At 36.6% G+C, this 18,832-nt stretch overlaps 1 protein-coding gene across 3 annotated transcripts in view; it reads right to left on the bottom strand.

Annotated features, from left to right (window-relative positions):
• Window positions 1-17,580, bottom strand: part of mapk8ip2 (mitogen-activated protein kinase 8 interacting protein 2) — a 49,032-nt gene extending 31,452 nt beyond the window's left edge. For 2 of the 3 annotated variants that reach the window (XM_055174484.2, XM_055174486.2), the window contains exon 1: window positions 17,179-17,580. In XM_055174484.2, coding sequence (XP_055030459.2) covers window positions 17,179-17,243 — 65 coding nt within the window. In that variant the 5' untranslated portion in view covers window positions 17,244-17,580. The remainder of the gene's footprint in view (window positions 1-17,178) is intronic. The other variant, XM_055174485.2, reaches the window with a different exon arrangement.
• Between the last annotated feature and the right edge of the window lie 1,252 nt (window positions 17,581-18,832).

Below are 18,832 nucleotides of genomic sequence, written 5' to 3'. Positions count from 1 at the left end.
TTTCTGTAGTGGATATTTCAAATGCATCTTTCAGTGTTTCCTGTCCATCCTGATAGCCAGTTTTCGCTTACTTTTACATTTGAGGGGTACAGCGAGAGCCCCACGATTTACAACTTTGCATTGCATTGTTCATTACAGAAACTTGTGTTGGATGATGATGTTGCTTTATTGCAGTATGTGGATGACCTCTTGGTGGCGGCACCGACTCAGCAGTCGTGCACAGACAACACCATACGGCTGCTCACTCATCTAGCTGAGGAGGGCCACAAGGTCAACCCCAAGAAGGTACAGTGCTCTGTCCAGAAAGTAACCTTTCTAGGACACGAAATTACACCAATGGGTAAGTCTCTCTCTCCAAAGAGAATAGAGGCGATAGCTAACGTACCAAAACCCATTACAAAGAAACAAGTAATGTCATTTTTGGGTATGACATCTTATTGCAGGACTTTTATTGCTAACTATTCTGAGATGCAACAACCATTGCATGACATGATTTATGAGAAACCTTTGGCACCATCAGAGAAGGTAAAGTGGACAGAGAAGGCTGAAAGGGCATTTGTGGAACTAAAACAGACATTACAGCAGGCACCCACTTTGGGGCTGCCAGATCAAAAAAAAATCCTTTTATTCAAACTGTGGATGAAAGAAATGGCTGTATGACATCTGTTTTGTTGCAAGAACACGGTGACAAGTTGAGACCAGTTGCATATTTTTCAGGTCGTCTTGATGCGGTGGCCAGGGGCCTACCGGGATGTCTCAGGGCAGTGGCAGCTGCAGAGAAAGCTGTACAAGCCAGCAGTGAGTTTGTGGGATACGCACAGCTGCGTCTGTTGGTTTCCTCACTATGTGTCTCATATACTGCTCGAACAGCGCACATCTCACTTGTCTGCAGCAAGATGGCTGCGTTATTCCTGTGCATTGTTACAAATGTCTAATGTCACAGTTGAAAGATGTACAGTGCTAAACCCGGCGACATTGTTACCTACACCTGATGAAGGTACACCACATTGTTGTTTTGTCTGCTCTACGGGAAGTATGTACACCAAGGCCTGACCTGGCTGACACACCCATACCAAATTGCACCCTCACATACTATGTGGATGGGTCCTCTTCCAGAGATGACAGAGGTATAAACAGGGTGGGGTGGGCAGTTGTGTCTGACTTTGAAGTTGTAGAATCCGGATGCTTACCACCTCACGCAAAGGTGGCTGAATTGCATGCACTAACACAAGCTTGTAAAATTGCTACTAATCAATCTATAACCATTTACATTGACTGCTTGTTTCTCTTTTAGAGGAAATTTTACTCCTTTCTCAAATAGCTGTGTGTAAACTCAAAGCACACACCAAGGAACAGGACGTGGTATCCAGAGGGAATGCACGCGCAGACGCAGAGGCAATGTACGCGCAGACGCAGCGGCAAAGCAAGCATCTCTCATTTCTACTAACGTTGATTTTTCTCTTACACAGATTTCCCAGGAAAAGGAAGCTGAAACAGCACAGGAGTAACTAATAAGCATGCAAACATTTTCTCTCCCAACAGAAATAGCTCTATGGAAATCGTGTGGAGCTACCAAAACTCCTGAAGGGATTTGGATGGGTCCAAATCAAAAACCTTGCTTACCTAAACACTTTTATTCCCATTTTGCTAGGTTGACACATGGCTTAGACCATGTGTCCAAAGGAGGAATGCTGACAGCCAGGGCACAGAATTGGTTCACAAAGGGTTTTTCTCCTGTAGCACAGAGACATTGTGAAAACTGTCATATATGTCTGGGTAATAATGTTGCAAGAGGGGTAAAAACCGCACCTGTGGGGCATCCCATTTCCTGAGGGACCATTCACACATGTAATGATGGATTACATTGAATTGACACCAGCAGAAGGTAAACGTTACTGTTTGGTGATGACAGACATGTTTTCAAAGTGGACTGAAGCCACGCCCACCAAACATGCAGACAGTGCTGGGGTGACAAAAATGCTGTTGAAAGACATTATTCCCCGATGGGGAATCCCAAACAAAATTTCCAGTGATAATGGAGCACACTTCACTGCTCAGGTGGTGAAAGATGTGGGTAAATTTTTGCAAATCAATTTGACCAATCACTGTGCCTACCATCCACAAAGTGGAGGTGCAGTGGAAAAAGAGAATGGCACCATCAAGGCAAAACTAAGCAAAATGTGTGAAGAAACAAAATTGAATTGGGTTCAGTGCTTACCACTGGTACTCATGTACATGAGAATGAGGGTCAGAGACCGAACAAAATTGTCCCCATTTGAAATACTTTTTGGTACACCACCACATAAGGGGTGGGAGCCACACAGGGCGACAGGTGATACCCTTCGAAATGAAAATGACATGTTGCAGTATTGTATTTCTATGCCTTCTATCCTTCAAAATATCTCAAAACAGGTTAAAGCAGCACTACCACGCCCCGCAAAGGGACCTTTGCACAACATCAAACCAGGAGATTTCGGGTTGGTGAAAAACCTGAGGAGGAAATCCTGGAAGGCGAGACGGTGGGAGGGGCCATTTCAGGTTCTGCTGACGACCCACACCGCCGTGAAGGTCGCACAGCGTGCCACCTGGGTGCACGCTGCCCATTGCCGGAGGGTTGGTCCGAAACTGCAAGTTGTGAACCAAAGGGAGGACGACTAGTGGAATGCTACGGACCACTTTTCCGCATTGGAGGGAGCCACAGACCCCTGTATCCTGCAAGTTTGTACGAAGAACGATACGAGAGAACTGCAACAGCTCACAAGGTGTTGGAGGACGACTCCAGTATTCTGGGTTTGGTTTGGACACACGCACACGACATCTTTAATGTGGGTAATCGACACGACGCTTGCAGCTTAATAACTGTAATTACAACACCAGCTTTGAGACCCCACATTAATTTAGACACTAAGATAATTTCATTCAAACAAGAAAGCAGGATAGCTTGGCACAACTGCACCGTGTGGTCCTACCAAACCCGAACCTACAAAGGAAATTAATCAACAAGGGCTCACGACCCCAACTCTAACTGTGCTCAGGGCTCATGACCCCAACTCTAACTGTGCTCAGGGCTCACGACCCCAACTCTAACTGTGCTCAGGGCTCACGACCCCAACTCTAACTGTGCTCAATCCGGAATCATCAAGGGCTCACGACCCCAACTCTAACTGTGCTCAATTTCTTCAAGAAAACTAACTATTTTTCTTCTTTCAAAAATGAGGTTCATGATCATACTATGTGTGTGCATTTTTGCTTTTACAACTGCACAGAACTCTATGTACACTATAGTTAAGGGTAATAACTAGAGCTACGTAACGATGACAGTAAATGAAGTTATGAATAAATCATAAAAAGGGAGGAGTGTAGTGGAGGACTTTTATTATGCTTTTATTTTCATATTATTCATCCTATTTTTCATTTTTTAATTACAATCATAAGCTCATAAATTGTGATTCATATGAAGATCATGTTTTTCTGCTAACGTACAGAATTATGCTCTTTCTGTCTTTTGAGCAAAGTACAATGTCCAAGGACTTAAACATCATGTACTGAGAACAAGACATACGTTTTATGATTTTACTAGATTTGTGTTTAACTGTTTATGTTCTTAATCACTGACAGCTGAAGGCTATCTTCTAAATGACGTAGAAACGGATGATTGTACGTATTTCAGCATCTTACTATAAATGTGTGTTCAACCTTGTGATCGGGGCTCTTGGGTTTAGACTTCTAGCACCAGGGAGTGAGAGCCTATTCTGCAGAATATATAAAATTCAGACAAAGAAAATTCTGTCGACAGTGTGTCTGTGTGATCCTTGACTTTGACTCCTAGTGAGTATTATTTGATGCGGCTAAAATTCCACGACACACAATACATACATGAACTGTGTGTTTGCAGCACTAAAAGAAGCATCAGTGCTGTGAACGTTTCGGCGCCGAGTCTATGCGGCATCCATACATAATTGGGCAGTTTCACAGACAGGGTTTAGATTAATCCAGGACTAGGCCTTATGAGGACATTTAAGTGGTTTTTACAAAAAACCTTACAAAAAACAATACTAGTGTGCATCTTGAGACAAAACATTTGCATTAATATATGTTAAGATATGTCATTGCAAGGTGTTTTTAAATTAAGGCAGCTCAAACGTGCGTTTTAGTCTGGGATTAGCGTAAACCCTGTCCGTGAAACAGCCCCCATAAATTCAACTTTGTTGATACGATTGGTTACATGTTTCAATCTGCGGGAATGAGACTGTCTTTGGAAAACTCGGAAGCCTAGAAAATACTCAGCAATGCTGTTGAATGATGAATGTGCACATGGTTTGTCGTAAAGCATATTAAAACACCACATATACTGTATAAACAACAATAAAAACTTGATTTTTACCACAAAAATACAAAATATTGTCCCTTAAACAGATATTCAACTGACTATAAGTAATTTTGCAACTACATGTCAACTTTTTCTATTAACCCTAACCCTTTTCCTAAACAGTCTACAAATGGCGGCCGGTGACTTCTTTTTCGAAGGCGCACAATGCAAAGCTTGTCAAAACATGTATTTAGCCCCTCATGTGTGTGGCTTGTCATGTCAAAATATGTGTTCGCGTATCATGTGCACCTATGTGCATCATGCGTCATGTCAAAATACATGCCTGCTGCAGACACTTCGAAAGGGTTTACACACACTTGAAAATACGTTGCGTTTATTTAGAAAATAACTCACAAAATCCAAGCTCAAGAACAGACATTTAATCTAGAAAGGCAAGTTATTCAACTGAACAATAGCACACAGAACAGCAGAATGAATAGGTGTCCGTACATGTTAAAGCAGTGCTTCTCAAATAGTGGGGCAGGACCCCCAGGGGGGGCTCGAAGCGACACCAGGGGGGGCGCGTGAGACCCCGGGGAAAATACTTTTTCAGGAAGTGATTTTTTTGCACCGTCACTTAAAGACATTACACCCCAAACACGCTGATAAGCCGCTTGAGTTTTTTAATATTAATTATTGATTATATTTACTTTAATTTTTCAGTATCAAATGGTCAAAAAATATACTGTAAATAAGGATTGATTTTTTTATTTCAGGCAAATTGATGCATTTTAAGTCTTTTCTGTTACAGACTAAAAAACAATGTTAATAAAGTTATTCTTTGTTGTAAGTTGATTGATATTTCTTTTTTTGTGTTTTCTTTAATGTTAATAAGGATACAATGCTTTGCAGATGTGTAATTTAATAGACAAATTATACTATTTACAGTCGCGGCGGAGAGTTGGGGGGGCGCGAAATGTTTACTTCTTCCTAGGGGGGGGCGTGACAGAAAATAATTGAGAAGCACTGTGCTAAAGTAACATTAACAGTTATTTACACGATACACAATAGCATACAGAACATATCTGGAAGGCTGAAAAGGCTAAATTAACATAACAAGCCAAATCAAGTTCACCAATCTCCCGAAGTCATTCCACATCACTGAATCCATTGAATTACATAAATACAGGAGCAGCATAGCGGACTCTCACGGCTGTAGACGGTAATAGTTTCTCTTGGTTCATATGTCATAAGTGGCACCTGACTATAAGTCACGGGTCAGCCAAACTACGAAAAAAGTGTGACTTACAGTTCGGAAAATACAAGAACAATAAGATCTGAGATTAATTTGTTGCAACTGCAAATCATCAAACCAAAGAAATTAATATTATAATTCAACCAATATAAAGCTCTGACTGGTTCAATGCATACATTTTAAACATAAATAAAATGTACGATTGTGAATGCTTCCAGAAAAACGTCTCTTACAGTCTGCCATCCTGATCAGAGCACAAGATCCATTTACAGGGATTACAGAGTCTCCGAAATGACCTTCACGAGATGAAACATATGGAAGTGTGGGAATAATCTCAAATACACGAGAAGGATTCAGTCAGTGGATTGTACGAGTTGAAAAGCATTTTAATGAGCTTCTGCCTATTCACTGCCATACCAGAGGATTTAAAAGATCGTTTCTCTTTTAAATTTAAGTAATTCAACTGCAGTCTGAGATCATACACATGCACGTGACGTGCCATTATATATTGTTTAGCATACCAAGATGTATCTTATTAAGATTTCTCAAACTGATGCCCTCATCATTACAATATACATGTATGTCTCATGTGGTTTCTCTGCATACAGGAGGCTCCTGTAAGAAGCTTTGCTCTAAACTCAAAACCACTCTGAGATATTAGTTACAGGCTCTCGCTAATACATGAATTATAAATGAGCTCACAAAAACCAGATTCACAGCACTGCATCAGAGTGCATCAACAAACACATTTAGTTTCAGTATGGGTGCCCGAAATTATGAAATTTAAGCATTTATCAGTTGCAAGTATCAGGCAAATATTGAGACAATATTATTCCCCATATTTAGAGTTAGCAATTTGTACTGATCACCTAAACGTAGACATGAGTTATATCTGAGGATTAAAACGATTTGGGTAAACACCAAACACTCCAAAATCAATACAGAATAGCAGCCATGCCCCAGCAACCACCCAACATTGTGGCAAGTTTTGCATTGGCATACAGTATGCTGCTGCAAAAATATATTTGTAAAGCATGCATGTTTCGTGATGATAAGAATTTGGCTTTCAAGGTCCTTTAGGAAATCAAACTAACAGTGTGAGTGAATAGATAAGCGGACTGTTAGTCACGGCACAAAAAGATTTTATTTATTTCATCTTCAAGGCCACAGACGGGGCGTTATTATTCACCGACCAAACACCTGTTTTTCTCAATGAACCATTAACCTCTCCATAGACAGCCTTATCAATCTCATAAATGAAGAGATTATCACGATTCTTTATTGATGAGCGTTTGAAAGATCCCAGTGTCTCCCTCTGTTCGCTTGTCTACCAAAGAGCCATTTTACCCGTTGTTCTCCCCACTAACAAACAGCTGGCTCCTCCTAGCCCATTCATCCTAATTACAAAAGGTGGGGCATGTTTCGAGCCCTGGGGATGCGGGAGAGCTGCCAATCAACAGCTGTTGCCATAGTAGCCGGCGTTGAGCAGGGGTGATGTCACACCATTAACTGAACACCACTGAGACACAAAGCAGGTTAAGTAGGGTGAGGTCACCTCTGCAGCTGTCACCATGACAACCGCATCCTACCAGAGATGGGCTTAATTTGCTGAATCATGTGGATATTTACTGGGGCATACATTCAGAGATGCAATAAAATAGTTATTGTGTGAAAATATAAGATGAAAGTAAAAAATGATTATGAATGAAAAAGAGGTACCACATGTGATAAAAGTGAAATTTTATCATTTAAATAAATAAAAAAAATTATTTGGCATATCACTATCACTAGTGATCATATATACTGCAGCTCAGTGGTTAGCATTGCATGAGCAGTACAAAAGGTCCAGGGATCAAACCCAGAGAACACACATCACATACTGATAAAAACAATTTATGCATCGCTTTGGATAAAAGCATCTGCCAAATGCATAAATGTAAATGCAAACATGCACTGTTTGCTAAATGATATCATGCACTTGAGCTTGGCATGGACTCCACAAAACGTGATGATTCATGTTATCCCAGCATGATCTCAACATTTTCCAGAAAGCATCTTATGTGCTTCAATAGAAATCTGAGTTAACGTGGCCAATGTAACACAAATGCCTATTTTACTAATTAAAATAAATTGGACACAAATTTCACATTACGGCATAACAGTTCATCATTCTGAATCATTTAAAATACGTATTATTTCTTTCTAAGAAAATAAGAATCCATATTGCAATGTTGTATATTGTATATTTTTTTATTTTTAGTATGTTAATAAACATTTAACTAACAACTACAGATCTGAACACCAATTGTGCCAACATGTGCCTTTCCAATCACACCTTTGTTCTTGTTTTTTCTCCCTACAGATGAAAAAAATTAAGAGATGCTAATAAAGCCACACCACAGGAAACCCATGCAAACACACACACACACACACACACACAGAACAGGAGAGAGAACACTGTATGAGTCTGCATTAATTATGAATAAAGGAGAGAAAGAGGAAAACATAAGAGTAAATGTGAAAAGAATGAGAGAGAGGAAGAACAAGACGAAAAGGTGAGTTGGGTCAAGAGAGGTTTGGCTAAATGAGAGAATAAAATGTTGGGTATAAAGGACAATGAAAAAGCTGTCAAAATATACAGGTGGGTATATTTGTAAAGAATGTAAAGAACATTCTGTGAAAACATAACCTTGATATTTTTACATAATGGCAAAGATTGTAATCAATAAGTGAATTTAAACTTTGATGCTCCTAATTTCAAAATTCGATTATGAGTCTTTAGCCTGGATTTAAACATCTAAATTAAAATTCTATATGTATAATGTATATTATATGTATATCATTTTCAGTGTTAACATGGCACACTGATTTGAAATAGACATTGAATTAAAATGATAAATTGCCATTTCAATTCAATTTACTATGTTAACATTTGTATGTTTAAAAATGATCTTCCTAACCAAAGAGTACCAAAAAAGCATAAGAGTAATATGTTTTTACATTAAAGCATTGAGCAGAGTATAGCAAATGTAAACCACACTTTACAAAATAGTGCAGAACTTAGAGTACCATGTAGTACAGTAATTCAGTAACACTTTACAATAAAGTTCATTAGTTAATGTATTAACTAACATGAACAATCCATGAGCAATACATTTGTTACAGTATGTATTAGTCTTTGTTAATGTTAGTTAATAGAAATAAAGCTTTTAAAGGCGGAGTCCACGATGTTTGAAAAACGCGTTGGAAAAGGAGACGGGCCGACTACCAAAACACACTTATAGCCAATCAAATCAAATCAAATGCCGGGTTGCGTATGTGTGGGGCGGGTCTATCAACAGAAGGTCCAGATTCTATTGGGGTAGGGGCGTGTTTGTTTAGGTGATTTCAAATATAAACATTGGCTTTCCAACATCATGGACTCCACCTTTAATTGTTTGTTCATGTTAGTTCACACTACATTAACTAACGTTAACAATATTTTAATAAAGTATTACTAATTGTTGAAATTAACATTAACAAAGATTTAATGCAGTTCCTTATTAGTTTATGCTAACTAATGTAGTTAACTAATGTTAACTAATGAACCTTATTCTAAAGTGCAGAGGTGGAAAGTAATGAATTACATTTACTCACGTTACTGTAAATGAGTAGTTTTTTGTGTACTTTTACCTTTTTTGAGTATTTTTTAAAATCTGTACTTTTACTTAAGTATGTTTTGTTTGAAGTATTGTACTTCGCTACATTTTAAATCATATCCGTTACTGAGTAATTAAAAAAAAAAAAGCAAGGTGATAAAGACGCGCAACGGATGATTGATGGGCGGGGGAACGCGCAAAAAGAAAGAAACTGACGCGAAGCGAGTGTTTCATTCCTATGAAAGGTAGGATTCATGCTCTCGAGTACGAAATTGCAGACCGGGTTTTACCGCTCATCTGCACGACGCGTTTTTAATACAATGCGCATTATTATCCTCCGCAGTCCAGCAGCTTCGCGTCCTCGTGAATGCGCAGGTCATTAGACATGAGAGAGAGAGAGAGAGAGAGAGAGAGAGAGAGAGAGAGAGAGAGAGAGAGAGAGAGAGAGAGAGAGAGAGAGAGAGAGAGAGAGAGAGGGAGAGAATAAAGGTCTGACGTCAGGTACCCAGGTCAGGGAAGACAATAAACGTGTCAAAAGTATGACATGGCACTCATCTCATTATATGCTCATTTAAACTAGCTATATAGTTTAATAAAATAATGTATGTTACCAGCAATACATCAATTACAACCTTACTATAGTGATTGTATTTACAAGCTGCTGACCACCTTCAAAAGTGCATACCTCACATGTAAAATCATTAAATAATTCCATATATGTTTCTTAGTTTAAAAAAGCTTTTTATTTTATTAAATTTTTGTTATTGCCCTTTAATTGTAAAGATGTTCCTACAATTAAAAACAACTAGTTTGAGATGTATATTCCCTTGTCGTTTTTCAACTATACTAAAATCCTCCACCTCTCCCCGCTGTAAAAAAAAGTAACTTTTACTCTGAGTAAAGTTAAAATGATTTACTTTTTACTTTTACTTGAGTAGATTTTTAGACCAGTAACTTTACTTTTACTTAAGTAAAATATTATTAAAGTAACTTTATTTTTACTTGAGTACAATATTTTAGTACTTTTTACACCTCTGGTAAAGTGTTACCAGTAATTCTTCCGCTATTGCAGTTGTTCTTAAACTTTTTGGTAGTGCTTACAGTGGCCCCCACTTGTGTCCTGAGTCACGTAATTTTTTGATTCTTTTTTGTGAAATTATCACGAATTTCGTTATCGTATAACGAATTCCTGTTTTCGTGTGATTATCACGTATTGGTTATTCAACTGTTTTGTCCTATTTTCTTACCATTGTTGCTTCGGTTTACGGTTAGATTTACATAAAATGACATCCCTACCCAAACCCAACTCTAACCCTAATGCCGGGCAACGTATGAAAAAAATAAATGAGAAAAAACAGTATAAACCAATATATAAAGTGACATTCTAATGCAAGCACCAAATCTAACCCTAAACCGAAGCAACAATGGTTAAAAATAGGAAAAAGCAGTTGAGTGACCAATACGTGATAATCACACGAAAACAAGAATTTGTTATACGATCAAGAAAAAAACTCAGAAATTGGTGATAATATCACGAAACCCAGTGAGACTGGGTAGCATAAACGTGCTAAAACATAAGATTTTAATTAAACAAAACGTTTTAAAATATACAATGTAATGCTGTTGGTTAGTAGCCTTATTTTTCTAAGGTTTAATTACACATATTTTATTATTAAAAAAAATGTCCTAAAACTGGGGCTCATTGGCACAATCTTGGGGGGCCCCAGTTTGAAAACCACTGAGCTATTTTACTGTATATTATCACTATGATATGATATCATCACCATGCCATTGTGGAGTTTTGTTAGATCATACTACACCTTTCCAAGAAATATAAGAGACATATTATATAACAACAGTTCAGAAACGATCATCCTGAGGGCATTCGGTGTCAACACAGCAGAAATCCCTGTGACACACACACACACACACACACCTCCTCTCGTTACTCTAAGAAGCACATCGGCTGAGATTTAGTGAAGGTGAACCTTTCACCACAATCAATATTCTGATCATCACATCGATTACATCATTAGTCACATGACAAACTCATGCAACAAACACACGGCAAAAAACAAGAATAATCATTACATTCTGAAACATCTCCTCAGAGAGCATTATAAATCACTAAGTTAGTATTACTATGCTACTGTTAAGTGGTATTACTATCGGCTCGTTGAGAAATACAAAAGAAAAGATCTATATTTTGCAGGGGCGCCGTAAAGGGGGGAAAAGTTAGGACGATTCTAAGGGCCCATTAACTTTTGAGGGCCCCAGCCAAGGACTGTGCCGCAAACGCAACCCCCCTTAAGCTGAGCCCTCTTAGCTCCGCCCCCGTCTTTACTCTGCATGTTAGCGCCGTCTTCAATCCACGGTCTCTCACAGTGCTCGTGAACTTCACAAGAGAGCAAGGTGTGTGTATTTACTGCTATTTGCTATGATATCTGCATATGTGCGCATCCTTACTATAAATGACGCTGGAGCAATACAATGCAGTTTTCTTTCCACTGTAAAGTCTTCGCTCTGTTCACCTCAGTTTAAAAATAAACAAGGTGATTTACGTTCCCTGTTTTATGTTATGATTCTAACGCGAAGTCAGCCCTTATAAGCTGTTTTAATTAACGTAGCCCGTATAAGCTAATTAACATAAACTAGAAATGCGATCGGTTACACACTCCAATTTTTTGTAACGCAGTATGCCAAAGAAGGATTTTTATGCAGTCGTGAATCGAGTTGATTATGATAAAACTGAAATGCAACTAAGGTTAAACTAGTCCAGTTATGTATATTAAAGCTTCTCACCTTGCAACAGGTTTAAGAAATCAATGGAAATCTATGTTGTAATCTGCTATAGTTGTCATTCATTTCATTTTAGAGTCCCGTTGATTAAAAACAGTCTGAAGAATCATTTAATAACAGTATAGCTGTTTTCTCAAGTTCACAGTTTCAATAATCTGTCGTTATTTTCTTTACCTAAGCTGCTGGTGTGTGAAACTTGTTCTTTACCTTATAAATAATGCTAATAATTATAATACAGGCTTTGATCAAGCATTTTTGACCCAGTCTTATTTGAGGCATAAGGTATAGAAAAGATGCATTGTTGTTGTTCGCCATTTTTAAATGTTACAATGTTGTGTGTGTAACAGCTCAAGTATGTCACTGAGACTGCATGTGAAAATCAGACTAAAGTCTCAAATCTTATTGTGAAATAAAAAGCATCACAGTTTAATTTCAAGCATTCATTTCACTATGATTTCAATCGCTGACATGACATTACTCAGTCAATCCGTGTGTCTCAATTCGTTCCCTAGCTCCCGAGGTCGTGAATCAGTATATCGTGTACACAGGTTCGGGCACTGGTAAGGACCCTAGCTCACTTCACATTGGGACGATGTTCACTTATTTTTCTGTCACGGCTGCTTAAGCGCGTGTAATCACTCACAGCTGTTACTCATCAACAACCGGCAAAACCAACATCTCTCTGACTTAATTTTAAAAACAGTACATTGTGAAAAATGCTGTCATTATTCTCTTACATATCTGTGCATAAAATTGGAGGCATATAATTACATTTTAAATGTAATAAATATATTTACAATTTTGAATAAATATTATTCTTTTAAATATTGAGTAGATTGTGGTCCCTTACTGTGTAGCAATGTGTGTTTATATTTACAACTAAAACAAACGTTTGTCTTTATAAAAGTTCTGTAACATTTCATAAAGTTTATTGAGTTGGATCACGTGATGTTCGGTTGGCGAGCTTCAGAAAAGGTCACGTGATTTCCGGTTAGGGAACATAGGGATCATCGATGCTCACTGGTTTTTGCGTTGCATTGTGGGAATTTTTAGGGAACGAACGTTCCAGTGCACTGAACGGATTTTGCGATTGAGACAGCCCTTAAAATGGCTGACTCCCTAATCAGTGCCCTGACTACTGAACAAGGGAGCTGATTGAGACACACGGAATATTAAAGATATCAAGTTTATATTTTATCAAAATGTTCTTTACATTACGTAGGATGAATTTATGTGGAAAACAGTAAATCACAAATAAATACTTCAGCTGGGTTTTCACAGGCATGGTCACATTTATCTTTAATCTTTAGGAACGTTGCATTTTCTCTGAATATTCGATTAATGTACTGTATTGTTCAATTAAATTTACATTGGACAATGAATTATCTTAGCTGCAGACATTGTAGGTGTTTATAAATACTAATAATTGTGGTCATAACAATAGCAAAATAAATAGTTCTGTATTATTAAATTACAGACAACGATTTTGAATAGCTACAGTAGGTTGGATTGTATGTTTGGTGCGAAATGGGTATGGTGGGGGCCTGACCCCCTATTCTTTCATAGGGCCCAAAATTGCTAGCGGCGCCCCTGATTTTGTTATGCATTAGGTATGCTCCGATCGATCGGCCCCCGATCTGTATCGGCCGATAATGGCATTAAATGACTCGATCGGTGCTTGCTAAATCTGCGGATCTCATAAACCGATATTTGTGTTTACTTTTGTCATAAAAGGGATCCTGAATGCGGCTGCAATTAGTGAAATTTTTTACGAAGCGCAAGCATTTTTACAACCCGTTGCTCATGTGCGACGTGCAGATTTGTCTCTTTAAATATCTCTTTGCAGAAGAAATATTTGTTGTGCTTATTTATTTAAGTCTCTATAAAAAAATAATATACCTAATTACTGCAAGTATTACTTTATCTAAAAAAAATGTTAACAGTTACAGTCATCAAAGAGCTTGCATATCAGCTTAAAAAAATGGTATCCGTATCAGCTGATCACAAAGATAACAAATCGGTATCGGCTGCAAAAATCCTGATCGGAGCATTCCTATTATACATGCATTAAGCACAATGAGATTTCTTCTCACCACCTATGAATTTTAGAACCGTGAACAATTGCGTTTAAAAAGTACAAATGATCATCATCTACAGTGATTGCTTTATTAATTTTTTTTTTGCTTATTTACTAAATCAAACTTCGTACAACCGATGGCAATTTCTTTGAAGTCCCGTTTAATGATGACATCAATGTAACGATTTATTCAGACACATATGTGTTTGATATTGCAGTATTCCAAAGGGAGCAGCCGTGTGATTACATAACAGCTTAAATTGGGTGTATCTTCTCAGTGGATGTGCTCTTTACCGCATTAGTATGTTTGTGTGTTTTTGTTGGTTTATCTATTCGGTGTCTATGCAAGAAAGCTTTGTGTTTTGTAGAGAGCATCACTCCTGAGAGACACAGTACATTACCTTAGAGTACTGCTGAGCTGAGCCATGCTACCACAACACAGTCAGTGAAAATCCCTGCTATTCTTTAACATCACATGACACACATGAAAGAAAATTGGGAAATGCCTTGCTCATGTACTATTTCTATTATTGTAATTAAAATTTATTTCTAATTTAATTCATGTACATAGAAAGAGATACATGTACAGAATACATACTTACAAATTCACCATGGTTTTGCTACAGTAACCATAGATTTTCCATGGTATTTACAGTGAAGCCATGGTTATACATATGGTAATCAATACAGCAAACAAAACACCATATAAATCAATGCTAAATTTCGTAAGGGATCTCATACTTTAGATACTAACTGTAGATGGTATAAACTGTAAATTTACATCAGAGAGAGAGAGAGAGAGAGAGAGAGAGAGAGGATGTTTTTTCTTTCTGATACAGTATAATATCTTCCTAAGGCATTAGAGAATCCAGACTGCTGCCCACAGTTTTTCTAGATGACAGGTTTATGAAAATACCCAGACTTATGGAAAACAATGAACAAATTTAAACAAAATAATTTGAGAGAGGGACTGCTAGTCAAAAAGAAGGAATTTTATAAGATGACACCAAACCCATCACTTGCAGCTTTTTTATTATGCTGTCACTTCCTGTTTACATCATAGCTGATATCATCTGCCCTGCCCTGTTACAGCACGTGCCTTCAGATCTACGCATGACCTGACAGTGTCACACTGTCAAATGTGATATGAGCTGACTGACTCCTCTGATTTATGATGCTGAAGGCCATTTTAAATGTTTGATGTTCTCTCTTGCCTGTTCATACTGGTGGCGATGGGCAACAGAGAAATTTGGATATGAATATCACCAATGCAACGCTTTTTATGGGTGCACAGTGCATACACTGCAAAAAATGATTTTCAAGAAAAATTTCTTAGTAATTTTGTCTTGTTTTCAGTAAAAATATCTAAAAATTCTTAAATTAAGATGCTTTTTCTTTATGAGCAAAACAACCCAGGAAAATAACTCTAGTTTTTAGACCAAAAATATCAATTGAAGTGATTTTGTGCATAAAACAAAAAAAATCTTCTTGAATTTTTCTTAAATTTAGTGTTAAAGAAAAATGTTCAAGATTTTTTTGCTTAACCCTTTGGCAGATTTGTTTTGTTTGTTTTATGCAAATATCAAATAAATTTGATATTTTTGGTCTAAAAACTAGACTTATTTTCTTGGGTCGTTTTGCTCATCAAAAAAAGCATCTTAATTTAAGAATTTTTAGATATTTTTACTGAAAACAAGATTCAGTACTAAGATTTTTTTTTGAAAATCATTTTTTGCAACTGAAACTGTTACCTGTGAGCGAACATTATTTCAGGAATGAAATGTGATCCCTGAACTAAATCAAAATTTTACAGGGTCTGTCAATATCATAGAGAGACACTAATATAAATCGAAAGAACAGGAAGTCCAGCTATAAGTCCAGGTCAGCTATAAAGAAAATTAATGTTGTAGTATTCACACTTTGGCATGCTAACAGTAAAAAAATCATTACACTTTGTTAAATAAAAACTAAAGTTTATATTTATATGTAACATAAAAAATAAAATAGTAATGTATGCCAAAATCATGCAGAATTGGTAACTCAGTAAATGCATGTTCACTACAGTGAAAAAACAAATGATTGACATAATGTGATATTATTGCTCGATTTATACATTTAAAGAGATTATAATAAATTCAAGGTACACTCATAACAGATAAACAGAGATAAACTGAGTATTCACTAGAAATTCAATTTGCATGTGAATTAAAAGCAACCTTTAAATTATCATTTAATGTCTAATTTGCATAAGATAAAGTGGTAACACTTTATTTTACAGTGTCTTTGTTACACATGTTACATGTTGTTATTATTATAGTAATAATAGTTAATTATGCATAATTACATGCAACTAATCCTAAACCAAACCCTAATCCTAACCCCAACCCTATAGTAGCCTACATGTTGTTGATGATTATTACTACTTAGTACTTAAATATATAATTACACTGTAACAGTGACACTGTAAAATAAAGTAACCAATAAAAGTTAATAATAAAATAGCATTTTCCCTTATTTTACCAAGCACTTTTTAATAGACTTTATTGGTTAAATATAATTAATATAGTGATTTTAACAATAATGTGTAATTGCAAGCAAGCTCCACAAATACAGTAAAGTATGACGTAATGTTAGGGAGTATTAGGGATTACACAATTATATTACTACTAACTAGGCCTATAGCGCAACCTTAAGTGTGATCAAATATTAGCTACATTAACAGGGCGTGGGGCCTCTCCAATACGCCAATTACCAGAGAGGATGCGTCAGGCAATGACAAAAACAATCGTCCGTCTTTCTCACAAATATTTAGTACCATATTACATACAAATATATGCAATAAAAACCATTTATTTATATAAATCCTAAATCCGTGCAACAATATACGCATTATTGATAATTCACTGTGATGCTGAGCGTAATTGATTTCGGATGCTGATGGTGCTCTCCGGATGAGAGGATGTAAGGACGTTGAAGATACATAAACATATGCTCGAGTCTGGTCGGGTTTAATGAATAATCCGTCCGTTTTGTGAACGATGGAAAGGATGGCATTGCCCATGAGAATTTTTGAGGGAAGCGAAATGATGTTGTGTCTTACCTGCATCCTGGAGGAGAGAGGGAGTGGAAGGTGGAGAGAGAAAACATCTCTGCCCTGTCCGCCATCTTCTTAGTGACTCAAAGCCAGAGACTGCAGATGTCCGCAGCCCATCCACAGACACCGGAGACGCGCGGATGTTAAATATGATCTCGCTTTTATTCTCTCTCCTCTTCTGCCACGCTGACTTGAGATATCCGCTGGAAATCAAACCATCAAATCTGATAAAAACTCCAGTTAACGATCCAAAAAAGACAGTCAGATATAACGACCATAAATAGGTGGTGATGTATAATCTTCTGTTATAGTCACACACCTGCTGATAGATAACCAGTGCGCTGTTTAGCGTGATCTGCGCGCATCTGATGATGCTGCTGATGCTGATGAGAGGGAGGGGGCGAGGTGATGAAGACGGGGTTTCTCATAGAAATAGAATAAGCAGGTAGAAAAGCAAATGTAGATTCAAAAAGGGGCGGAGTTTGGTGGTACATATGTGGTCGGTGGAATTTAAAATATTTTAATTCTTTATATGTTTTCAATAGGGATGCATATCAATTAATCGCGATTAATCTATAGCAGAATAAAAGTTTTTGTTTACATCATATATGTGTGTGAACTGTGTATAATAATTATGTATATATAAATATGCACACATGCATGTATAATTTTAAGAAAAAAATATATTTATATATTAAGTATTTATATTTATATATAATATAAATTATACATAAATATACAAATGTATATACACATGTAAACATTGCTTAAATATATACATGCATGTGTGTGCATTTAACTATACAAAGTTATTATATACAGTACACACACATATATGATGTAAACAAAAACTTTTATTCTGCTATAGATTAATCGCGATTAATTGATATGCATCCCTAGTTTTCAATCACATTCTTTTTAAAGTCGATATCGAGACTTTTTAAAGAGAGAGAGAAATAAGAATGGCTCACGTCGAAAAAACTTAGAAGTCTAGTAGAAAGTATTAAAGTATGCATACGTCACTCATCTCATTATGTTAACTAGATAACTGGATACAACTTATTGTAGGCTATAGTTTAAAATAATGCATTTTGATTATACAAATCAATTACGACCAAACTATAGTGATTGTTTAATTAACTGCTGACCAGCTTAGGGAATCTCTATGGCTAATTTATAAGACATATGTCTGTATGCAAGTCAAATAGACAAACAAATTCAAAGATATTTTGTTAATTGTATAATTTTAAACGCTAAATGCTGTATAAATAAATGTAAGGTCAGAAACCGTGCTTATTTGTGATGAATTAATTTTAACTAATTTGGCCCGCCAAAAAACAAAGCTTTTCTGATTCTACAGGCACATAGGCGATTATTTTTCTTGTTTTTATGTGATTGTTTATTTTCTCTAAATGTGCTTATATTTGGTTATGCTTTTGTATTGTCTCTGTTCATGTTATTCAACATCAAAAATTAAAATAAAAAGCTTTGTGGTTAACGAAATATTTTCTTGTGGTAACTTTTCTCAGTAGTTTCTGTTTAGACATATATGTTTGATATAAAAAGTCTTTATCATCATCTTATAAAAATTGGTCAATGCCTAATACAGAGAATGCAGATTTTTTTAAAAATTATATATTTAAGACTATTTCTTGAAGAA

This window comes from Misgurnus anguillicaudatus, chromosome 15, assembly GCF_027580225.2.
Source record: "Misgurnus anguillicaudatus chromosome 15, ASM2758022v2, whole genome shotgun sequence".
Classification (NCBI taxonomy): Eukaryota; Metazoa; Chordata; class Actinopteri; order Cypriniformes; family Cobitidae; genus Misgurnus; species Misgurnus anguillicaudatus.
Note: the sequence above shows the minus strand (reverse complement) of the source record. Positions and strands in the feature narration are given on the sequence as shown.